Genomic DNA, 23,765 nt, shown 5'->3' on the forward strand with positions numbered 1-23,765 from the left:
TTGTCTAGAATACACAAAGCCCCAACCCACAGACCTGACTGTACCCATCGTTTCCAGGCCATACTGACGATTGGGACAACAATAGTACCTCATTACATACCCGCAGATCCAGACAGCAGCAAAAGTACAGAAACCACAAGCAGGCAAAGCCTGGACACTCCGGAAACCGTAGCCAAAGACATGGCCTATCAATCTGTGTCCATCACATCACTAGCAGCACATCCATTTCCTTCCTCTCCGTCGCCGTACCTTGCTTTTTACCGTTAATTCTCGCGACTTTTCAGAAACTCCTCCCAATTGTAATGTTTCCTATTGGACGGCTGGAACTACGCCAAGTCTTCTACTGCTCGGCTTCCAAAACACGGTTGCTGTACACAAAGCTCACTTTCATCCAACTCTCCCTCCTAGCCTTGCACACAGCGAATCATTCTCTGGCCACTCCCTCTAAGAGCAAGGCATTACTGCTTTGTTGAACTGGATCTGCTCGTTGTAACATATGATCAAAGCTCGTTTCATGGTCTTTACCCATGAAAATCAAAGAGCTTTGTTTGTGACCATGAAAAACAGGGGTTTCTGTAAGAGCTGCAATAAAATGTAAAACAAACCGAGGGTTAGAACTGGCGAAATTATATTTTGCTGTAGATATTGTTTGAATGAAAACTGCCTATTAAATTGTATCAAAGGTCAAAACGCTAGGCAGCATTACAATCCCTGTCACAATTAAACACAAGGGGAACTAAACCCTTTCTTCAAAAAAATTGGGATCCAATGATCCTGAAGGGACAGGCAATGTCCTTTTTGTATTAAATAACTACCCGTCCGATCGCAGCTGGTTAAATACACTCTGCTGTCCCTATTCTATCTTCTTCTTTCATCTCATCCTGGTTTTGATCTTCATTGGCACTATTGGGGGTACCCTCCATCCTGGCATAGTACAATGAGCTTGTGCATTTCAGCGTTTTCTAAACAGAAGGCAGAGATCAGGCAGATAAGTGATATCTATATTTTTTTGCACATTTCTTTTTTTTGTGGAAGTATAGTTTAACTGCTATTGAGGGCTCTGTTGGAGAGATTTGTTCCCTTCCTGTCTGGTAAAAAGGTTGTCTCCAAGACAAGAAGTGAGGAAAAATCACTCCATAAATTCATAACCAGTGTAACAGGATTAGATATATGATGCCAAATTTGAAAGGTATTTGCATCATCCACCTCTATTTTCCTTGGAAAAATTAATAATGGGCCTGGATAATGTGTTAGCAATTGTGTTTCTGCAGACATGCAGCTTTTAATCCAGGTGTACTTGAAGAAATGGGTGGGCCAAGCTCTCCTCCTTTTTTCCAACCTAGAAAAGAGGGGGTGAAAAGTGTGGCTGAAGCAGAAGGGCTGTGTGAAGCTTGCAAGCTGGGAGAAGGCTAAAGAGGCTAAATTTTGTTTTTGTTCTTGATGTGAGGACTTTAATCACCTGTGAGGGAAAACCCTGAAGTTTGTCTATTTTTGCTGTTTTTGTAAATAAAAGTGGGCAGAGCGCCTTGAAATTGAAATTAAAGCCTGATATACCTCTCTGCAGTGAGTGTGTTTTGATGCTAACCTATTCTATCCAAAACTAAAAAAGTTGTATCCCTTATTATGTTCACTTGTATCTTTTATAATGATAACATCTATATTATTGTATTTCATATGCTATTAACCTGAATATTTTATATAATCAATGCATGTGTTTACTTTAAACAATCTACAAAGCACAATCAATTTAATTTGTTTAATAAATACATTTTTGGGTGTAATCTTTATGTATCAGAGAAGATCTTTCAATTTACAATTATCTGGATGTACTTTTATTATTAAATTGTTTGACTCCTGTTTGTTCTATGATTATCTAATATCTTCTGCTTTCTAATGATTTTATATGTCCCCCTGTTTAATCTTGGTTGGTTTGGTGTGTGAACCTCTATATCGCAGTTCATACACCGCCATCTTGGCATATCGTGGATTCCGCGACTCTGCGGTGGAAAGCTTGTGCTGAGAGTGGGAACCAGTTTGGACACTTGTAATGCCCCACTCATTACATTTAAATGAATAGGCATTCCATTTGGCCAGCAGCCAATCACATGCAGTTGGGGAAAGGGAGGCAGATTTTTCCCAGCATCCCAGTTCTTCATGTATCGCTGAAGTACTGAGTTTTGTGCCCTATTATGTCACCCAAACTCTCCTCACCTTCTAAGGCAGGGGTGTCAAACCGCGGGCCAAATCTAGCCCTCAAGGTCCTTTTTTTTTGGCTCCCCAAAGAATTCTGAAAATTAACTACATCTGACCCGCCTTTTAGTCTTTTTAACCCTAAAGTGTAGATGGGTTTGTTTTTGTTAGTTATGGATGAAGTAGTAAACTTACTCGATTTTTTCTATTAATTACATGCTTTACTCCCGACTTGGTCTAAGTTTTTAATTTCGGCCCTCTGTGTATTTGAGATTGCACCCCTGTTCTAAGGCATCTGGCAAGGAACCTAAGTGCCGGAGGAAGTATCTGACGATCCATGAGAAGGTGAAGTTGCTGGACATGCTTCAAGAAGGAAAAAGTTATTCTGCCGTTGCCCGCCATTACAGCCTGAATGAGTCTACCATACGCTGCATCAAGAAGGATGAAGCCAACATCAGGAGTACCATAGCAGTCAGTTACATTCAAAATGCAAAAAGTACAGTGACTGCATGCAACAAGTATATTGTGAGGATGGAATCGGCACTGGCTCTTTGGATTACTGATTGCAGGAAGAAGAACAATCCACTGGACACCAGAGAAACAAGTGCCCAAATAGACAACCAGGACGACCCCCAAACAGGATTATCAACAGCACCAGAAAAGCCAATTGCATTAAAGCCAGCAAGGGCTGGTTTTATTGATTTCAAAAGAGATTCAAGCTCAAAAGTGTACTGCTGCATGGGCAAGCAGCATCAGCAGATGTAAAAGCAGCCAAGAAGTACCCTGAGGTATTTAAGGAGATCATAGAGGAGAAAGGGTATCAGCCAAAACAAGTCTTCAACATGGATGAGACAAGATTGTTCCTGGAAGAAGATGCCATCCAGGACTTTTATAATGAAGGGGTAACCCCGGGCCCTCGAAATCAAAGCTCAGAAGGATCGAGTGACCTTGCCAATGTGTGGCAATGCTGCTGGGTTCCAGATGAAGCCAGCGTTAAATTATAAATCTGCTAACCCCAGGGCCCTGAAAAGAAAAAAGAAAAACTTGCTGCCAGTCCATTGGATGCACAACTACAAGGCCTGGATCACATAAGCCCTTGTATCTGACTGGTTCCACCAATGTTTCATCCCTCAAACCAAAATGTACCTCAGCAAAAATGGGCTGCCTTTCAAAGTGTTCTTTATGATGAACAATGCTAGGGGCCACCCACTAGATTTATCCTATAAGGGAGTTTAAATTGAGTTCCTGCCAGCAAACACAACCCCCCTCAACCTTTCGATCAAGGCATCATCTGTGCCTTTAAGGCACTGTATACTCATAACGCTATGCAGCACCTCGTTGGGGCCATGGATTCCCATAATAATTTTTCTTTTAAGGGGTTTTGACGTAAATTCACCATCAAAACGTGTCTTCAAGTGATACAAAAAGTTCTACAGGACATGAAACCCAAAACTTTAAACACATGTTGGAAAAAGTTGTGGCCAGAATGCGTCCATAATTACAAGGGCTTCTCTCCAGAAGAAATTCAACAATCAGCAATTGATAAGGCGGTCAAGCTAGCGCAGATTTTAGGAGGTGAAGGATTCGATGACATGACACAAGACAACATGGATGAGCTCATCCATTCCCACTCTGACCCACTGACAGAGGAGGATATGGCTGAACTTACAAAATCTGCAAACGAGGAAGAAGAGGAACAAGGTCATCCATTGCAGGAGGACGATGACGAAGGCCTCTTGCTAGAAAGACCTGCAGCGTTGGCAAAAGCTGCAATTGAACTGCAAGGGATGGCTGAAGCATGGGATCCCTCTATAGTTCGCTCGTTGCAGTTCAAGAATGCGAATAATGTTGCAATGCAATTATACAAAACCCTCCTCACCATTATGAAGAAGCAACACCAGCCCATCACAATGTTTTTTCAACCTGCAAAGGAGACTTCAGACGCAACCCGCAAGAAGACATGCAACACTCTGAAGCACCTGATAAAGAGTTGCCTTCTGAAGAACATTAAATGCTTATCATCATGGTCTTCACTCAATTCACATATCCTAACGAGTAAGTACTGACTTTTTTACAGTACAGTACTGTATTTACAAGTAATGTAACACATATAATATTAAATAAAAAACATTTGGGGGTTGTGCCCTTATATCGCGGAATTTTGTTTATTGTGGGTGGTTTTCGGATGTAACCCCCACAGGGGGTTACAGGATAAACAGGGGGACTACTGTATATAGATATGGCGCCCTCTAGGTGCTATATCCATACACCATCATTTCCTATTTTCTACTTCTGGGTGTTGAAACGCATATTTGCGTTACATACATCGAAAGATGACCCACAGGACATCACTTCCTTTGCACCTGAATGTGGAGCAGTGTTTGGTATTTTTTCAGGTGAATTCACACTACATATGTGACTGCTGGGGGGTGCACTGATCCTCAGGACACAGTTCTAATCATGTTTGGGTATCCACAATATTTATCATTTGGGCTTTTTATTTATTGTGATTGTATTCATCTTTATCTGGATGAGCTTCTAAAAACTTTCCAATTCTGGATATACTTTTACTGGATGATTTTTGACCCTATAAGCAATGAAAAGTCTCCTTTTGCTATTCAGGTATTTTTTCCTTTCTTAATATTAAGCATGTATATTCATCCTACATCTGAGGCGTATAAATATATGTACGGTAGTTATTTCGTTATCTAGGGTTTGGTAATACATAATATAATATGCAGATGGGATATTCCGAAATGCTTTTTTGGATTTAATGTGACCTTTATAATTAGAATTACAATTATTAGACATCGAATATGATCAATATATCTGCCAAACATCCAATATTACAGCTGGGTAATGATCCTTGAAAATCCAAAAGAACCAGATATGTTTGTATAATTTCCTTATATTGAGTAAATTCCTATTGATTTAGTAAATTACATCATATTTATGTCACAATGTCATTATGTTACTAATTAGCAACTACTTATACTTTTGGGTCAGTATTAATTTGATCCAAAGGTATGGGGATTTATTGTTTATTATAGATTAATTTAATTTTTCAAATAAACTAAAAGTTTTAAACTAAAAATGTTTTATTTTAATACAGATCAGCCCAGCAGTGTCCTGTCCCGCCTGCACTCCCAGCATTGCTACATCTTTAGGTTCAAATTTGTTATCCAACCTTTGTGAGTACCTTTGATAAGAAGGATATATTTACATATTTTTGATTTTGCTATTTTGTTAATGTAAGTTTGTAATCTTGTAATTTTCTAATGTTATATCTTGCTGCGAAAGGCGTGGAAAGAACACATCCCCCTACCCCCACTGTACAATGAATTTGTGAGAGATTTTCCATGTTGAGGGGTGATTTACTGTTTCAAAAGTTACTGGTAATACCGACATCTATTAACCATAGTTAAATAGATGCTGATTTGTTTTTAATGTAACACATTTTCTTAAAATGTTTGAAATAAAATGTTCTTATACGATTTTATACCTAAGTAACCACCTCTTTTTCTATGATTTCTGCTGACCTTATAAAGGGACGATAGGTTTTTTTTGACAGATTTTGGCTTTTTAAACCCCTGCAATCTTCTAACCAGGGATTTGTAGAACCCTAGGGTTCCTCCGAAAGTTGTCTGAAGTTCCTTAAACTATGTCTGATTGTCCTCCACCTGATGGTGCATCAGTGTGGATTTATTACCACATAGGGACACTAGCAGCATGCATTCCCAATACATTTGTGTTGTGTTTGGGCAAGTTCGATATGAAAGTGGTAAAGAAATGTCAATCAACAACAAAAAATATATTTAAAGTTTTATCTAACTGCTGCCTCCAGGTGGCAGTCTTTTCTGGACTGTTTTCTTTCTTTATGTTTGCACCACCTTTCTTCCCTTTGTTGCCGTCAGCCTTTATGAGGTAATGTCGCTCCTTTCTGGGCTGACAGTTTATTGGTATTCCTTAAAAAAATGGACTGTTGGTTGGTTATGGTTTACACTTGACACTTAATGACTAAGTGTATTTGGTTTAAATAATGTTTGTAGAATGTTAGTTTATGTTTTAAAATGTAATAATGGTTAAAGTAAGTTCAATTTATTTAAACTTACCTTTTACCACAATCAGCTTGGTGTGTTTTTATTTATTATTTAGCAATTTTGTTTAGTAAAAAGTTATATAGTAAGGGATGGTAAGTGCCAATGGGTCACACAATCCTATCTTGCTGTGTTGGACCTTTGTACGCACCCAATAAAGTACTAACTTTTAATTAAGCAGTGCTTAGTGTTTTGCATCTTTTATTTTAACCCTTCACTATTAGTCCCACAAATACTCCCACCAGTGCATAATCATTCATGTGAACAAGCCCTGTCTATGGTCCTGTTCCCCAAAGTGTATTGTTTTTATGTTTTTACTTGTTCCATTATTTTCACTTGCACGTTCACTAGAGATATTTAAAGCGGCCATTTTGTGTGTGGCAAATTGACATGCCATCCGATCCTGACCTTTTTCTCCTGCCCCGCCCAGGCTCTCCAACCAACCAATCAGTCAGTGTGTGGTCTTCTCTGATTGGTTGCTGTTGATGGCATTGATACATATAAGGTCCACCACCACAAAACACAGATCAGGCACTCTATCCAATTACAATATGAAACCCCTGCACAGTATCATCACTATCATTTCTATCTGTGGAGCCCATTATCTCCCTAATCCACAAAGCTACTCTATTCTGTGTTGTCACCCTCATCTGCATTGTCAGTTTAATCTGTGTTGTCACCCTAATCCACGTTGTCACCATAATCTGTGTTGTCACCCTCATTCACAATGTTATCTTAATCTGTATTAGGATAACATTGTAATCTGTATCTGTGTCACCCTCATCTGTGAAGTGCCTTGTATCCCTAATTGGCATTGTCACCCAAATCCGTGGTATGCTAAGGAGTAGACGCTAAACTGACATCCTTGCCCCCGCCCCCCTTTTGCATCTGACATAAGCAGACAGAGATGGTGCTGCAGAGTGAGAAGCATCATCACATGACATGATGGGGAAAAGACAAAAAAAACACTAAACTTGGTGACCAATAAGGATAGTGAGAGTGGTTCTAAACCACTCCCATTGCTTTGATTGGTCAGCAAGTTTAGTGCTTTTATTCCGTCTTTGACTGAGGATGTCAAGCTCCCATGACCCCTTTGTATTACAAGCCAATGAACCTAGTGATGCAGATGACAGCGTGCCCAGCTTTGGAACCGCAGTCAGCACACTTTCAGCCCTGGTCTGCCAAGACCCCCAGCAACAAACTTGTGAGGGTTTGCTGATGGTGACACCAAGGGAGGAGGAATTGATGAGCTTCCTACCTCTGGAAGCTTGATAGCAGGGCTCGGGTGCCTGAATGTAATCTAAGAGCAGTAGTCCTGCTGTCAAGAAACTGCAAGGTCTACTGACTAAAGTGGGAACATCTGCTATGGTCTCAGAGCCTATGGAAGCTGCTAATAGAGAACATGCTGGGCTCTAGCATGTGATGAAACTCATCTAATGCAGGTAATAAAGTTGCTGAACCTGTATTTAATGATGCACATGTGGATGGAAATCTAGCAACCCCACAGCAGAAAATACTCGGTCAGTTTATGACATATTTTCTAAACCCTATGCTGCAAATGTGGGGGGAAGGAGAGCTGCAAACCCTTATAGCGAAAGACCTGTACCCTCTTTCAAGAGGAGAAATTTAGTTTACTTAAAATGGATAATGGACAAGAAAGTTCTCCCCCAAGCAGGAACTCTTTTATAGCCTTGATGCTTTTTGTAAACATTTGAGAGATTGTGAACCTATTAAGGAAAGTGTACGATGAGTTTGGCATCTTGACAGGAGTGTGGAAGGCAAATGTGAGATTGAGAGTGGTAGAGAATGTGGTGCAACATGTCCCTTCTTCTGCGTTCATAGGACGAGATTGCATTGTGGCAGAGCAGCCTAGACTCCTGCCACAAATGTGGAGAGAGGTGGCACTTTGCAGCATCATGTGTAGTGATGAAGTGTTCTTTATGCCAGGGACATCTCACAAATAACTGTAACATCAAGCAATACAACCTCTGTGGTCGGGAAGATCATTTTTAATGCCAACTGCCCAAAGGCTCTGCGCCACCTAGCTCCTGAGGTAGAGGATGATTTAATGGACATGGAAGAAGGTGTAAGTGGTGCAGTGAATTAGCCCAGGTGTCTGAAAACATTTCTGTTGAGGGGAGTGTGAATAAGGTTGTTCACCCTCGGTCGGAGGCAAGAATGTGAGGATGACTTTAGAAAAACATTCTCTGCTCCGTAGGTCGGGTAGGAAATTGAGACAGGTGGAGAAGGAGAAGGCTGGAAAGGGGGATGTAGAGGATACAGGGAATTTGCAGGTGGTGGGTAAGAAAAAAGGTATGAGGAAAAAGTCGGGAAAGGTGGAGGGGGAGGTGGATGGTGAGCAGGAGGTGGCACAGAGAAATCCAAATGAGATGGGAAGGCTGATTCATCAAACAAAATTGGAAGCTCGCTCGCGCATTCATATTCGCGATCCAAAATCGAAAGCCTTCGATCAATTTATTAACTATGTTTCAGGCGCAAGCTTATTCGCGTGGAAGTTATTAACTGAAATGATCTTGCTGCTGGAGCCGCGCATCCCCGGCAGTTTGACACTGGCGAGCTTGCATTAAAAGTCACTGTTCCCCTAAAAAATTAATTTTTCTAATGGCACACATCTTTCTCCTAGACCTAAATAAAAATGTTTGGCCTGTTCAAATGTTTTAAATATTTATATTAGCTGAGAAATAAGCACATTTTTACATGACCTAATATCATGTTTAGAAAGAGTTAACTGATTTCATCTCCTTACACTGGCGCCTACCTAAACGCATCCGATGCCAGACCCGGTGATCCCCCTGGTAATAAATTCCAGCGGGCTCTAGCGGGCAAAACCTCGCTTTTGCCAGCGAAGTAGATTTTTTTCCTATATTTTTTTATATGGACACACAATTATGTACATCATTAAAAGAGATATAAATTATAGAAACATCTTCCACTCCTTTTTTTGTTTTTTCTTCAATAGCTGTTTACTGGTGTACAAATCTAAAGGATCGGATCAAAAATTATTATGGAATGTCAAACTGTCAAAAAACCAAACAGCCAAATTTCAGGTACTGCGCACGCCAAATTTCAATGGTAATTTTCAACACCTGTGTGCGTAATGATGAGCATATATAAAGGTGTTGTCTAACTTGCTTTTTTCCTTTGTCTTAATTTTTTTTTTTTGGTCAAGGAGGGCTGTTGTTTTGTGTGTTAGCCTAATCTATGTTGCTACATTTGATACTTTGCTTACCATTTAGCACAATAGCTGCTTTTGTTTTTTGTACTTTGAATGTTTTAATGTCCATTTTCCTATTAAGAAGTCAATGTTAATGCTATGTTATTGTGTTTGTGGCCATATTGTTTAATTTGAATATTATGTCTATATTACCACCTTTAAATGTTTGTCCTGCATAAATACTGTCTGATCCAGTTTTTTCACCCTTGATAGGTCAAAATAGCATATTGGTTTGGTAAAAATTTTTGGAATGCAATATTTTTGGGGCCACTTTTGAAATAATTAGGCTTTATATGCAAGTGTGGGTTTACACTTTATTATTTACACTGTATTTTTTTGGTTGATTTTGTCATGTAAATTTAGTGTTATCTGTGTGTTCTCCATATTTTAATGTGACCTTTTAGCAAATAGGTTTATTTTGAATAAAGTTTTTGTCCAAATTTTGTAAAATTTTTTTTTTGTTTTTGTGATCTTTTATATTGTCCCAGGACCTCCAATGCAAAAATTTTATTATGGTTGTTTTGAAGCCGTTCCCTTCTATGATTGATTAGTTTGCTCGGCTAAAAACAGCACAATTGGCTTAGTAAAACTCAGTGTGATGTAACCACTATGTGCGTGTGAACTGTTCTATTAGTAGAAAAAATTTCCAGATATGGATCCTCATTCTGGTAAGTTTTATTTTTTTTTTTTTTTTTTTTTCTTTTTAGGTGTATATTTGTTTCATGTGCACTCATGTATGTACATACATGCATATATATCTGTATGTATGCATTTGTGTGTACATATACATAGAAAAGCTATAGGAAGAAATAGTCAGAAATAGGCAATGAGGCATTTTTAGGCCATATTGCTTAACATGATTCGAATTGAAAAGATTACCTATTTCTTCCTATGATTTCTGATGTCATGGGTTTGGCTCCAAGCAACATTCATGGATGATATTGCTTCTGGTTAAAGGAGGGAAACCACTTTATGTGCTTCCACTACCAAGCTGAGGTAAGTCAATATATAGTTGGGCAAGGTCTAACATGCAATTCAAACTGAATAAACACCCTGAAAGGCTTGAAAAGCAAGAACTTATGTTTGGCTCAAAGTGTACAAACCAGCATGTTAGTCCATAATTCCAAAAAGAAACAGAACAAAAAATAAATACAAAAAGTATATTATTATAAAATAATAATATGCGCGTACCTATGTGCAACAATATAACAACTGTTACATGCGGGTATTAATGCGCATATAGCAGGCGTTTGTGCAAATGCGTGTGCACATTTTTCAGTAGGCGGGAGTAAACCAGGAAGTTTCATATCTGCATTATCATCAGGTCGTGCACGTTGTTTGCAGAGAGGGACCTGTGGTTGGGGGAGGGGGGGGGGATTCTTTTTAGTAAAATAAGCATACATGTTTGTCCATGTTTGCACATTTAAATGTGTTTTTATGCATCATGCTTGTTTGCACATTTAAATGTGTTTTAAGGCTGCTTCTCATATTCCTCAGCCCAAGAACTCACCGTCTTTAATCCTTCAGATGTCCTAAACCCTTGTTTGTAACTACTTTGAGGATCCTGCTAGCTACTACTCAACCACTTTTCTTGGAGGCTGTTGCTGTTTAAAAAGCAAGTACATCTAGGAGGCAAAAAGCGAAAAGGCCCATTCATACTCCCCCTGGGCCACTTACGTAGCAAGGGGAATTGAGGTGTTACCCTGATATTTATACCTATATTTCAAGGATCCCCAGTTTATTGGGAATGGTGAGGTGCATCAACCAGAAAATGTAGGTTCAAGTGGGGGGACACTTGCTCCTTGCTATGTAAGTGGGCCCAGGGGGGGCCACTTTTTCAATTAAGGACTCCTATGTGCACTTGCTTTGGAAAAGGCCTTCCCAATGAAGGATTTTCTATAGTGTTTGCAATTGGGATCCCCATATCTTCAAATGCTTGAAATCTGGTGGCCTGAGATTTTGTAGATATTTTGGGACTATTTTTTATGAGTGTCCTCTGTGCTTGTACACAGAATTGTAAGGCTGCAAGATATGACATGCAGAATTCCCACACACAGATATCACACTGTGCCCATGATGTAATTACACATGCCCACAGAGTGGATATATTTTCCCAAGTATTTTTTTTTATAGAAGCCACAGCACAGCTATAGAATGGGGGAGGGACAGCCTGTGTCCCCATCTTATTCTAGCTGCGCTGTTTTCACTGCCCAGCTCTTATCGGCAGCTGGAATCCTCTGCACGGATAACAGCTGAGAATGGAGCATCCTCTATTGTTCTTTTATTGGATTAGAGCTGCAGATGAGAGCTGGGTAGAGGTCCACACACCTAAAGTTGGCTGTTGACAACTATGTACATGCAGATATTTCGATGTGTGTGTGTATATATGGTTTTTAAAAATCTTCATGATGCCACCCCATTAAGCTCAATCAGAGGTAGATGATTTGAAGAGTACTAAATAGCATCCTCGCAATCAGGCAAGACTGGAAATTATCTTTCTTTGTTCAGAGGACAGTGAAAGCCTTCTGGTAGAATGTCCTCTGGATAGCTAAGACCACAATCCTGATTTTGGTGAAGGCACATTATTCTACTGTGTCACATAGATATTCCCGTGTTTAGTATTTATCCACTTTTTTATTTAATTTTTTTTTTCCTGTGTCAAGAAAATAAATCCACATGTGCTGCATTATCTGACCTAGTGCAACGGTGCTTACATTTTGCCCCTAAATTGAATGTATGTGTGTCTGGCACTTACTAGGTTCTTTCTAGGTTGTTGGCTAGCATGAACAAAAATAGACATGAGTTGTTTAGTTGTCCATAGCTGTACTGACAAATGTTTGCTCATAATTTTTGGACGTAGGCAAAAAGTATCATTTAGAAGTTCTGCATTAATCTATTCACCCTAACTAACCTTACAAATCTACTTTAGTCCTGCCCACCCAGTTTTACTTATGGTGTTCATTTTTTATCTACAGCTACTGGAGCGCCCTTGCCAGCACCTCCTCCACAGGACACGGCCAAGTTCCTCATCTAAATGTAAGTATTTCTCTATTTTAGAAATTGTGAACATTCCTTAAAAACTATGAAAATAAAGTAGGAGATACTTTGTTAGGCCTAGCTCCATCAAGTATCTTTAGGAGTGTATGACTTGCTTCATGTCTAGGCAGCTTTTAACAGAAGACAAAGGTTAAATGTCACTTAGCCACATTTGTCCTTTGTGAAAACCCACAACCTTCATTGCCAACAAACTGCATCACTTTAGTTCCATAGCCATAATTAGCTTGGCCCCAGGAATACCCTTTCTTTCTTGTTTGGCACGGTGTAAACGGCAAAACAGTCAGATGTGATGACATAACTTGAATTCTTTAGCACTGTGCAATTTAAGAACTAGCTGTATGTTATACTGTTACATTTGGTCAGTACTTACCTCTTTTATTTTTTTGGTCTCTTTCCACAAACACAGCCAGTTCCACATCAAGGGAGGCAGCCAGTCCTCCTATGGAGCTTCTGAGCCCCCCCACCACCACCCCAAACCCGGCGACATGGCAACACCCCCCTGGTAAGTTTATATTTTAATTTGTTTGGTTTTTACAGGGACATTACTTTTAAAAAATGTTTGGACCAAACTCTTCCAGTTAATATATTATTTGTTTTTTCTTCACCCGCCAGGAAGTAGACAAGATAGCCTGTATTGGCTGCACAGGAGGATGTCTGCCATAGAGCGCCGGTTCAGGATGGCCCCTCATCGAGGTATGCCCAGGCGGTACCGTTTTTAAAATAAATAATTTTGTGTTTAAAAAAAAGTTTTGTTATATTTTTATATTTGTTGTGTTTTGCACATTTAAAGATATTGGGGGGGATAATAAAAAAAAAAAACTTTTGTAAAAAAACTAAAAGGCAGATTTTGTGAATGATATATTTTTTTTCAAGTGCACATTTAAAATCTGTTTCCAGCCTGGCCAATCCAATTCCATCCCTAAAAAAACACAAAAAAGAAACCTTATTTTTTACACAATGGTTCTTTGAACCATAAAATATCGAACATGCTCTTATCCTACACAAACCTGTTTTGCAGCTTGCCAGAGTTTGCTCCATTCCTGCATTGGTCACTTTATTTTCAAAATATCCTGTGACCTTAAAAGTATCAGAGTTGGGTATGTTAGATATGTCCTCTTCAAAATATATGTAATTGTAACATCATTCAAGAATACATTTGGCATAGAATACACAGCTGAACACCTTAGTATGTCATTTTAACCAACAGAAATGTAGTTGACCTATTAGCAAGCACATTTATCTGCCATATTTGTGCCATATTTGGTCCCTAGACATAATTAGATTTGTGTTCATTTAGTGAACAAAGATGCAATCATGTATTTGGAAATATTGTTTAGCTTTTTTTAAGGTCATTACAGCAATACTTTTAGAGTATTGAGCTGAGACTTCATACTTGATTAGAATCACTTTGACAAATTTACAAGCTGGAACATTCTTTGGGGAATAGATAACAAAACTGCATTTGGAGCATACTTTGGCCACATCAAAAGAAACTTTGATAGGTAAGGTGTCAAACTGCGAGGGTCACTAACCTGTGGACTTTGGGCAAACACAAAATAGAGATTAAGCTATCTTATACAAACAAGCGTCTTCACATGGGATCCCAACTCAACCCACACTGGCGATCTCATGGAGTCCTGAAAAAATTGAGTGAAGAATGACAGGAAGAATGTGAAGAATGTTCTCACCTGGCACCCGACATCCATCTACATACTTTTCCCAGACCGGGCACGGGCGCAACCCACCCCAACACATCGACCACGGGACCCCCCACAGCATGCCCACAGTCTACCTCCAGAGGACGGCGATTACTTGCCCCCGTGTTAGCAGGTGGGCAGGCAGGGACACGCAGCCAGGGCCACTAATTGGGCGAGCAGGGGCACAAATTGGCAGGGCAGGGGCACGGGGTGGGCTGGCAGGGGCACAAAATGGCCGGGCAGGGGTGTAAAATTGGGCAGCCAGGGGTACAGGGTGGTTGGCAGGGGCACAGGGTGGGCTGACGGGCACAAATTGGACGGCCAGGGGCACAGGGTGGCTGGGCAGGGGCACGGTGGCGGTCAGGATGTGGAAGTGGCCAGGCAACAGCCGGGGAACAGGGTGAAGCCGGGGAAAAGGATGGCGCTGGCTGTTCTGCAGGGGATGGGGAGCCAGCAGGACCTATTGGGATTTGCCAACCCAGCCTGTGAATAATGGCCTGATTTAGCTGAGATTGTTGGCCCAGGGATTCACTTTAGATTCACTAATCAACTCTGAACATGTAGGCACCCAAAGTGGCCGATAGTTCTTGGACCGATTCTATCAGACATGCATGCCCGCCAGATTTTGTTGGTTAAATTCTCGGTCCTGACAATTTTGATTGAGGTTTTAATGTAGGAGCGTAAGGGCCTGTTCCAAATTATTTGAACTTGGGGCAGACATTCTTGACTCCACTACTCTATCAAAATGGCCAGCCAGCCTCTGAGTGAGGCTTAGAAGCTGGCTGCCCACATTGGGTTGACCCCATTCACCTGCATCCACTGGTTGCTATAAAGGGAAAATAAAAAATTACTACAATATCACATTTTGTGGGTCACAACTTTGTGGGTCACCATAACATGCAGACAGCATCCTGACATTGGAACATCAACAAATGTTGGACAAAATGTTAGACACATTTATTCTGAATCCTAAACATTAAACATGGGTTGCTTACGAAAACCTCAGGTGTCTCCCCATCTTCTTGTGGTAAATGTCCACCTGAGGGATCCTAAACAAAAAAAACATAATTGGAACACATTGGGAAAGGTTCATTCCCCCAACACATCCCAAAATAAACACTAATGGACCAGTTCTTGCCTACCTCCACAGTAGATGCAGCCCGTGAAAACTCTTCAGAATCAGAAACCAGCAGACATGGATGTTCTACAAAGGAACATGATTTATCACATCAAAATGAATGAATGTGGTGACAAGTCTTCACATATCTAAAGTCCCCAATATTTCGCACAGGCAAAATTATTTTTGACATATTAAGTTCACACATTCCCAAAGGAAGGCTGCACCAGAAACATCTCCCAAGAAAACTTAACAAATCGTATAAATATAGATATATTATAGAAAGATCAAAGGTTATTACCTAGCTTTTGGAAGGCTGAACACACACACAAACCAAATTACCTGATTACCTGTGATCTGTTAAATAAAGCACAAAAACAAATGAAATAGAGTGAGCTTGACTCTAACTCAAGTTCATTTGGATTGATCGGTTCACCACAAATCTAACCACAAAACATACCACTCCCAGAGCAAAAAATGTGTGAAATTAAACACTCATATTACACATGAGTGTGGTTATAAACATGATTAGAGACAGGTGCACAATGTCAAACAAGATATACCATGAAGGTTCATCCTACCAGGAGGAAGCCCAGTGTCATCTCGATGCGAAGTGACATCCTCATCATCCACATCACCCTGAGCACAGGGCAGGAGGGGGGGACTGCTGCGTCCCAGGGCGTACTATTGTAAACAAAATTGAAATACACACATTGTTGATGCAAGTCAAAAGAAGGTAAAAAATACACAAAGGAGGTCATTTAAAAAAAAATGATCTCATATTTTACCCCAAACACAAGTAAAAATACAATCCTATTTTGCTCCCAATGCTAATGACTAAACTGTTGCAATCCCACAAAAATGCAAAAATCAATTCACATTGGTAATTATGTAATGTAAAAGGATTGAACTTACATGGTTGCCAAGCATCCCGGTAGTCCACCCCTGCCACCGTTTCTGGCCCAATGAATGGCAACGCCAATCTTTCGTACTCCCTGAGATGCTGCACAAGATGTTGACGATAGGTCCCACTCCTTCTGGCCTCTGTGCCCAGGAGTATTTTGACGTGTTTGAAGATGTCACTCACATGTTTTTGACACTGGGTAATGGTCCGTTGTGTACTGCCCACTGCATTTACACTGCTGGCAATTTCCTCCCAGAGTCCCTACGTAGGATTCCACGAGGGCTGCATTTTGCTCAGGAGTGAAGCTGGTTGCCTTGGAAGCAGAATCTCTGGTCCAGGTCAAACTGGCTGAGGTGCCAGGTTGAGGGGCCAAGGGCTCAGATGTTTCTTGGCCTGCTTCACAGAGCAACCTAGCTGGCCAGAGGGAGCTGCCTGTTGGTCAAACCTCCTCAGCCTTGTGGACTAAGCCAGCCTACAGTTTCCAGGGTTTTTACGAAGGTCATCAATGCCATTGTGGACCTTGTCCCGCTATATATTCACTTCCCTCAACAGGTAAAGGTGGATTTCTTCAGGTGAGCGGGATTTCCTAATGTTTTGGGGGCCATCGATGGCACCCATGTGGCAATTCAGGCCCCTAAACTGCAGGAAATCGCCTTTCGCAACCGGAAGCGATATCATTCACTGAATGTACAAATAGTCTTTGATGCCAACAGGAGAATCATGAGTGCACACACAGGTTTCCCAGGATCATGCCATGATGCCTATATCCTGCATCAGATAGCCCTCTACCAGAAATTCATCTCTGGAGAAATACCTGATAGCTGGTTAATAGGTAATGTATAATGTTGTTACTGTAATACAACTAACAGTAGTAAAATTATAAAGACACCTATTATGTTGCTATGTCCCTTTGCATTGTCAGAATGCCAGGCTATGACCTATATTGTATATATGTCATATTTTGTGCTAACATCTAATTTAGCAAATAGTTTATAAATATTGTACAATATTGGGAGCATGGGAGGAGAACTAACTTTCAGATATTCCCAGAAGCCCTAGTATAATTACTATTTTCACAGCTCACTGTACTTCAGTGTGGTAGTCAGTAGTAACAATGTCTCCTAACAACCAAAAAGCAATAAAGTGACCGAAGAGCACATTCCTTAACAACCTTTGTAAAAAAACTCTAGTGCATTCACAGAACACTTACTATACCAAGAACTAACACGTATTATGTTTGTCTTTTTACAGCTGACAAAGGATATGGGCAGCTTCCATGGCTTATGACAGCTGTGCGTCACCCCTGGTCTGAAGCAGAGCATAATTACAACAAGGCTCTGCATAAAAGCCGGGGGATTGTGGAGCAAACCATTAGGCTGGTAAAAGCAGGGTTTCTGTGCTTGGCGTGGCCCGGTGGAGAGCTCCTGTACGCACCATGGAAAGCTGTTCGAGTCATCATGGCATGCTGCGTCCTGCATAATCTGTCCCTGCACCATGGTGATACCTGGGACATTTCAGAGGAACTCGATACAGAGGTACATCAACATCCTGCCTCCAGCTCCCAAAGTACAGCAGAGGGCCGTTGAGTCAGGGATGAACTTATTGCGCGTGAGTATTTACATATGTTTACAATGCATGCATTACATATTTCAGCACATCATGTTTGGGTTACAAACCAACCTAGGAGTTAAAGTCATAGCAAGCACACTTTAATCGTTTGGGAAAAGAAATAGCAGACATATTTGTGTAAGAGCTGAACCTTTATGTAACACTTTACAAAAAACACATTGCCAAACTAGGGCATAGTGCAGTTTAGTTTAGAGTTGGGCAAGCATTGCTTATGCAGCCAGAAAAGCATGAAAAATACAATCCAGCAGCATGTAGTTACCACTAAAGCCTTATTAACCATGCTGCTTAACACATCCTAATAATGTAATCTATTTCTTTACAGGGCGATAACATCCCTCTGCTGTTCTGCCAAGCCTCTGGAATGTCACATCACAGACTACCGTACATTCGTGGATGATATTGCTTCTGGTTAAAGGAGAAATCCACCTTTATGTTCCTCCACTCCCAAGCTGATGTGAGGAAGTGAATATATAGTGTGCCAAGGTCTAAAATGTCATTTATACCTTCATAAACACCCAGGAAACTGTAGACTGGCTCAGTGCACAAATTAAGGGTGATGTGGTTTGAAAGGACTCCCTTCCTAAAATATATAGAGTTCCTGGACACTCTATATATTTTAGGAAGGTAGTCCTTTCAAACCACATCGCCCTTTATTATATATAGTGACTAAAAATATATAGAGTGTCCCAGAGCCTCGTCATTCTTGGCACAGCCTAGCTTCCCCTGGTTTTTGCTGCAATTTTACCTTCCAGAAAGATGTACAGGTCATGGATGACCTGGTGAGACAGGCATAAACGCCTTTTGACATTCTGGTCATTGGTTTGAGGAGCAAAAAAAAAAATGAGTTTGTAGGCGAAAAAAAAAAATGAGTTTGTTGGCACAAAGCAATAAAATATGTTTGGCACTAAGTTAAATTGTACCTGGCATTTTTCTATACAAAATTACTAATACGATTAGAATCATGTAAACACATAAATAAAGCATATTATCTGGTATGTAAGAGTGCTTGACCCTGCTTGTGAGCTTGGCAATCATTGTGGTTTGATGTTGTGCTTGGCAACCTGGAACTCCTTCCATCACCGTCAGGTATGTTAGAATGAGTATGCAACTCAGCTAGACAACTAATTAAAAACAGTTTGGACAGCAAGTGGAAGTATGTTTGTATAAAATACGGCTAAGGTCAGGCAGCACAGCACAATGACAACAAACCTATAAAAATACCCAAATAAGTCATTTTGGTTCCCACTGAAAAGGGAAAGACTATTTAGGTGTCCTCACCACTTCAGGGGGGAAAGTAATATTGAGAGCCTTGCATTTTTTAACTATTCAACTGAAGCCCTGAAAAAACCTGAAAAAGCTCCAAAACCTCTAGGGCAGTGGTATCAAGGGATTTGTCAAACTAAGAAGAATCTCCAAAAAGACAAAGACTATGTTGTTCACCATTTACCTCTAAACCCTGAATGTCTACATTGTTCCGGATTGCTATAACCAAGGGTTCCACTGCCAATGCAAAAAGCAAGAACGACAGTGGGCAGCCCTGTCTGGTACCTCAACCCATAGGAAAAGACTCTGAATTTTAACCCATATATTGTAAACATGCTTAAGGAAAAGCGTATAGAGAAGATACCCACTTACCAAAGTTTGGTCCAAAGCCCCATTTAGTTAATAGTGACATAAGATATGGCCATAAAACAGAATCAAACGGTTTACTGATAGCCAGACTCAATAAAAATGCTGGAATATTAGTTTGTATAGCGTGATGGACTAGGTGTAATACCCTACTTATACTATCCCCGGCCTGTCGCCTGGGAATAAAACCAGTTTGATCGGTTAAAACAATGTCGCCAATTCTCCTGCCCAACCGAGCCTCCAAGATTGTAGCTAAAATCTTGGGGTCCAGATCGAGAAGAGAGATCAGCCTATAGTTAGACCAGGTCATTGAATCAGTGGAATGCTTTGGTATCACACAGATGGCTGCATCAAGGGTATGGGGTTCAAGTGCTTGCCCCCGCAAAAGACCATTAAATGCCTCCACCAAATAAGGCTCTAAAACCTGCTGATATTTTTTATAGTATACAGCTGTAAACCTATCCGGTCCTGGTCATTTACTAGTCTTAAGTCCCTTAATAGCCTGGGTCCCTTCAAATAAAGTGATAGGAACTTCCATCTCTTCCTGCGCACCGTAAGGAAGCGGTGGGAAAGTTATAGACCGAACAAATTGTCTAGTGCTGCTGTATCAAAAAAGCTAGGGGTTTGGTACAGTGTACACAAATGGGTATAGAAATCCTGCAGGATATGAGTTGGATTACTAGTAGGGCCTAACCCATTAACCCTTAGGCAATAAGAACTGAAGCGTCCTTCGGGGTGTCTCAGACTATTCGCCAGCAACGTATGCATTTTGTTTGTGTATCTATGAAATTTATTATTGGACCATCTTAATGCTTTCTCGGCTACAGAAACAGTGCAGAGATTCAGCTGAGTGCGGGTCTCATCTAATTAATATTTTATACTCCTACTAGGTGAAGCTATATACTGAGTGTGTAACTCCTCATATTTAAGTTCCAAATTACTTATAGTTGCCATTTGTTGCCAATGTTGTTTTTTAATGTTTGTGCTGCCATTTCAGTATCCAGTTGGACTGAGACAGTTTTCCTAAAACAAATAAGTACACCTCTTCGTTTCACTGCTGCATTTGCCATATAAACAGTAGAATAAGTAGCGTGAAAATATTTTGAACAGGAAGAGGTAGAAAAATATGTCTCCTGAAGGCATACTATATCAACTCTACGTGCATGAATATAGCGGAAGGCTTGTGACCGTTTAACTGGGTGTAATGCGCCTGGGCACACAAACCACAGCCAACTCCAAATATCCTTTTATCAAGTTTTATTATTGTCATAAAACAAGACAAGGGTTAAGTCCGATAAGCGTAGTACAGGAGGGTAAGGCAAAGGCAGGTCAGGAACAATCCGAGGTCAGGGCAGGCAGCAGACAAAAGTGGTCACAAACAATCCGAGGTCAGGGCAGGCAGAGTTCAGGCAAGAGTCAGGTTTCAGACCAGGTCGCTATGGAAATGAGGCTGCGGCCTTATGCTCCTTGGATCCCTTTTGCTGATGGGAAGCTGCTAAATGGTATAGAAGGGTGAGAACTTTCAGCCTCACCTGACTTTTCATTTTGATCGCAAGCATAAATTCCCAAGCTATGAAAATAAGTTCTGGCCTCGGCTGGAGAGGAGATGGCTTGCCACTGTAAGAAAAAAGCAATTTAAAGGGGAAGCTCCATCTATAGGGTATCCATTGACTCTGTAAAATCTGCAAAAAAAGTTTCAAATCTCCACGGCGTAAAATTGGTTTGACTGCGTTTAAGAAACCTCCTGGGACCAAAATTGCCAATTGTTTTGCCCAAGGAAGCTTTGTAGGACCAGGTGTGTAGCAGAGCCGGCACAGGGAACTACCACCCGCTGAGTCTGCGCATGCACCATTTTTTTAAAGAGAACTCTGCTTAATTAGGCCCTGAGGTTAGTCCAATGGAGTTGTTTGACAATTTTATGCTATCTGTGACTATGAAAGCTTTAAATACTCCACTCAGAGGAAGGGGTATATGGAAACTTAATTTGGAATTATTTAGGTATGAAAGTTAGATGATACTTTGGGGATTTTTTTCATACATAGGTACCAGTCCTGGACCTGTGTAGCAGTAAGTCTGAGTGGATGGAGCTTGTTGAAAGCAGGATTGATGGCTTTTTTAGATCTCTTGGTAAAAAGAAAAATGTGATAAATAAGTACTTTCAGAGATTGCACAGAAGGCTTGATTAAATTTTTTTACAGAAAGGTAAATCAGAGGCAATTGCCAAGGTAAAACTTTTAAGAGGAAACTAATGATGATGATGATAGACCTCTTGGTTCTGGAAAGGGATTATAGGAAATACCACTCACCTGACCCATACCAGAATTGCAAACAACGCTCAGCAGTTAAGTCTGCGGATATTCTGATTGACAATACAGGTTCCCCGTTTAAGTCCAGAGCAGAGATCCTGGATATCTTTAGAACATGTGAAAATGTTTAGAACATTTAGAACATGGTAATCTTTAGAACATGGGAAATGTTTCTCATTCTGCTGTTGACTTGACAAGGCCAATCACAGGGGTTGAGGTCTATCATGCAATGGATAAGCTGACCACCAAGAAATCGCCTGGGCCTGATGGTCTGACAGCCAAGTTTTATAAATGTTTTTTTTTTAAATAAATTTTTTATTGAAGTTTTTCATATTAGACATAGCAAAAAAAGAGAAAAAAAAAGCTAAAACAAAGAAATAAAAAAGAAAAAAAATTGCAGCATTACAGCACAATATGACAAAGAAAACACAAACTAGTAATATCGACTATAGGAAATAAAAAAACCAAAATAAAACCAGAGTACTCGAGGCTAATAATAAAAACTAGTTGGAGGATTAATCATAATTCTAAAAATCTGCGATCTAACACAGGGGTAGAGTGGTGATCTAGCCAGGGTGTCCAAACTTTATAAATTTGTGCATAAGATCTCCGGGCACAGCAGACATCTTTTCTAGAACCATAGTGTCTGTCAGTCTTGATAGCACTGCCTGGAAACTTAAGGTTGGTTTCCGCCAAGCAGCTGCTATCACCTGACGAGTAGCCAGGAAAATAAAGGAAATCAATTTACAGTGAGCTCGGGACAATTTAGAGCCAAATCTATGTAATAGCGCTGACCAAGGGTCTCTCTTGATGGACACATGTAGGACCGAGCGGATATAATTAAAAACTCTAATCCACAGCCTTTTAACTACTGGACAATCCCACCAGATATGGTAAAAATTGCCAAGAGTTTGACAACCTTGGAAACAGTATGGATTACTCCCTTGTGTGAATTTGGCAATTCTGTCCGGTGTCAAATACCACCTAAATAAAACTTTATAGGCTTTCTCTTGCATAACTACATTGGGTGAACACTGCGCTACATTCTTCCACATCATCTGCCATTCTTCCACATCAAGTTTAGTACCCAATTCATTTTCCCATATGGCGACATAAGGGGGAGGGCGTATATCCGTGCACATTAATAGGTCGTAAACCAAGGACACTAGGCCTGCGGAACCAGAACCACGATAGCAGCAAGCTTCAAAGCTAGTGAGCTTTAGAGGTGAGTCTGATACATTTTTAGTTAAGGTAAATAAGAAATGTCTAATCTGCATGTATCGGAAGAGTTCAGACGATGGTAGCTTCCAATTCTCCTGTAGATATGGAAAGGATTTGATCCCGGTAAGCGAGAACAAATCATATGCATAGCGCACAGGTCTCTCCGCCCACCAGCGAAAGGTGCTAGGATTCTCAAAGGCTGGGACAAAGCTAGGACAATTTATAATACCAAGCAGTGGCGTATGCTTAGACACCATTCCAGCTGTAATTTCCACTCTATCCCAAGTCCCTAGAGCATAAGAAAGCGTGGGATCGGATACCAAAGGTCGATCTGCAAGAGGTAACCATAAAAGATTATGCAGATGCACCGTTGGTAATTCTGCTGCATACAATTGAACCCATATTGGGGGATCTTGGAAGCGATGAAGTGCCACCAAAGAAGCCAATTGTGCAGCCTGCATATATTTATTGAGGTTGGGGACCGAAAGACCCCCTCTCAACCTGTGCCTGCATAATACTTTTCCTGATAATCTTGATTTCCCTGGGTCCCAGATAAATCTCAAGACCTTTCTTTGCTCTTCCCGAAGTACCCGTGCAGGGACTGGGATTGGAAGAGTGCGAAACATATATAACAGTTTCGGGAGATAGGTCATTTTTATTGCATGAATTCTGCCAATCCAGGA

At 40.6% G+C, this 23,765-nt stretch overlaps 2 protein-coding genes across 6 annotated transcripts in view; one reads left to right on the forward strand and one right to left on the reverse strand.

Moving 5' to 3' along the window:
• TGFBR1 (transforming growth factor beta receptor 1) overlaps nucleotides 1-259 on the reverse strand; it is a 32,915-nt gene extending 32,656 nt beyond the window's left edge. Inside the window, exon 1 of one of the 3 annotated variants that reach the window (XM_072411946.1) lies at nucleotides 101-259. In XM_072411946.1, the coding sequence (XP_072268047.1) occupies nucleotides 101-182 (82 nt within the window). In that variant the 5' untranslated portion in view covers nucleotides 183-259. Of the gene's footprint in view, nucleotides 1-88 lie in introns of all 3 variants that reach the window. The other 2 variants (XM_072411949.1, XM_072411947.1) reach the window with 2 other exon arrangements.
• Nucleotides 260-7,352: 7,093 nt separating this feature from the next.
• On the forward strand, nucleotides 7,353-18,779 carry LOC140331176 (putative nuclease HARBI1). 3 transcript variants are annotated; one of them, XM_072411951.1, is made up of 7 exons: nucleotides 7,353-7,729; nucleotides 9,268-9,355; nucleotides 12,498-12,558; nucleotides 12,986-13,081; nucleotides 13,192-13,272; nucleotides 17,549-17,905; nucleotides 18,249-18,779. In XM_072411951.1, the coding sequence occupies exons 4-6, from the start codon at nucleotides 13,021-13,023 to the stop codon at nucleotides 17,881-17,883; spliced, it is 477 nt and encodes a 158-aa protein (XP_072268052.1). In that variant the 5' UTR covers nucleotides 7,353-7,729; nucleotides 9,268-9,355; nucleotides 12,498-12,558; nucleotides 12,986-13,020; the 3' UTR covers nucleotides 17,884-17,905; nucleotides 18,249-18,779. The 3 variants fall into 3 exon arrangements, with proteins under 3 accessions (XP_072268052.1, XP_072268051.1, XP_072268053.1); XM_072411950.1 differs by lacking the exon at nucleotides 9,268-9,355; XM_072411952.1 differs by lacking the exons at nucleotides 9,268-9,355; nucleotides 17,549-17,905; nucleotides 18,249-18,779 and having other exon boundaries at nucleotides 13,192-13,520.
• The last annotated feature ends 4,986 nt before the right edge of the window (nucleotides 18,780-23,765 follow it).

Source organism: Pyxicephalus adspersus, chromosome 5, assembly GCF_032062135.1.
Source record: "Pyxicephalus adspersus chromosome 5, UCB_Pads_2.0, whole genome shotgun sequence".
Taxonomy (NCBI): domain Eukaryota; kingdom Metazoa; phylum Chordata; class Amphibia; order Anura; family Pyxicephalidae; genus Pyxicephalus; species Pyxicephalus adspersus.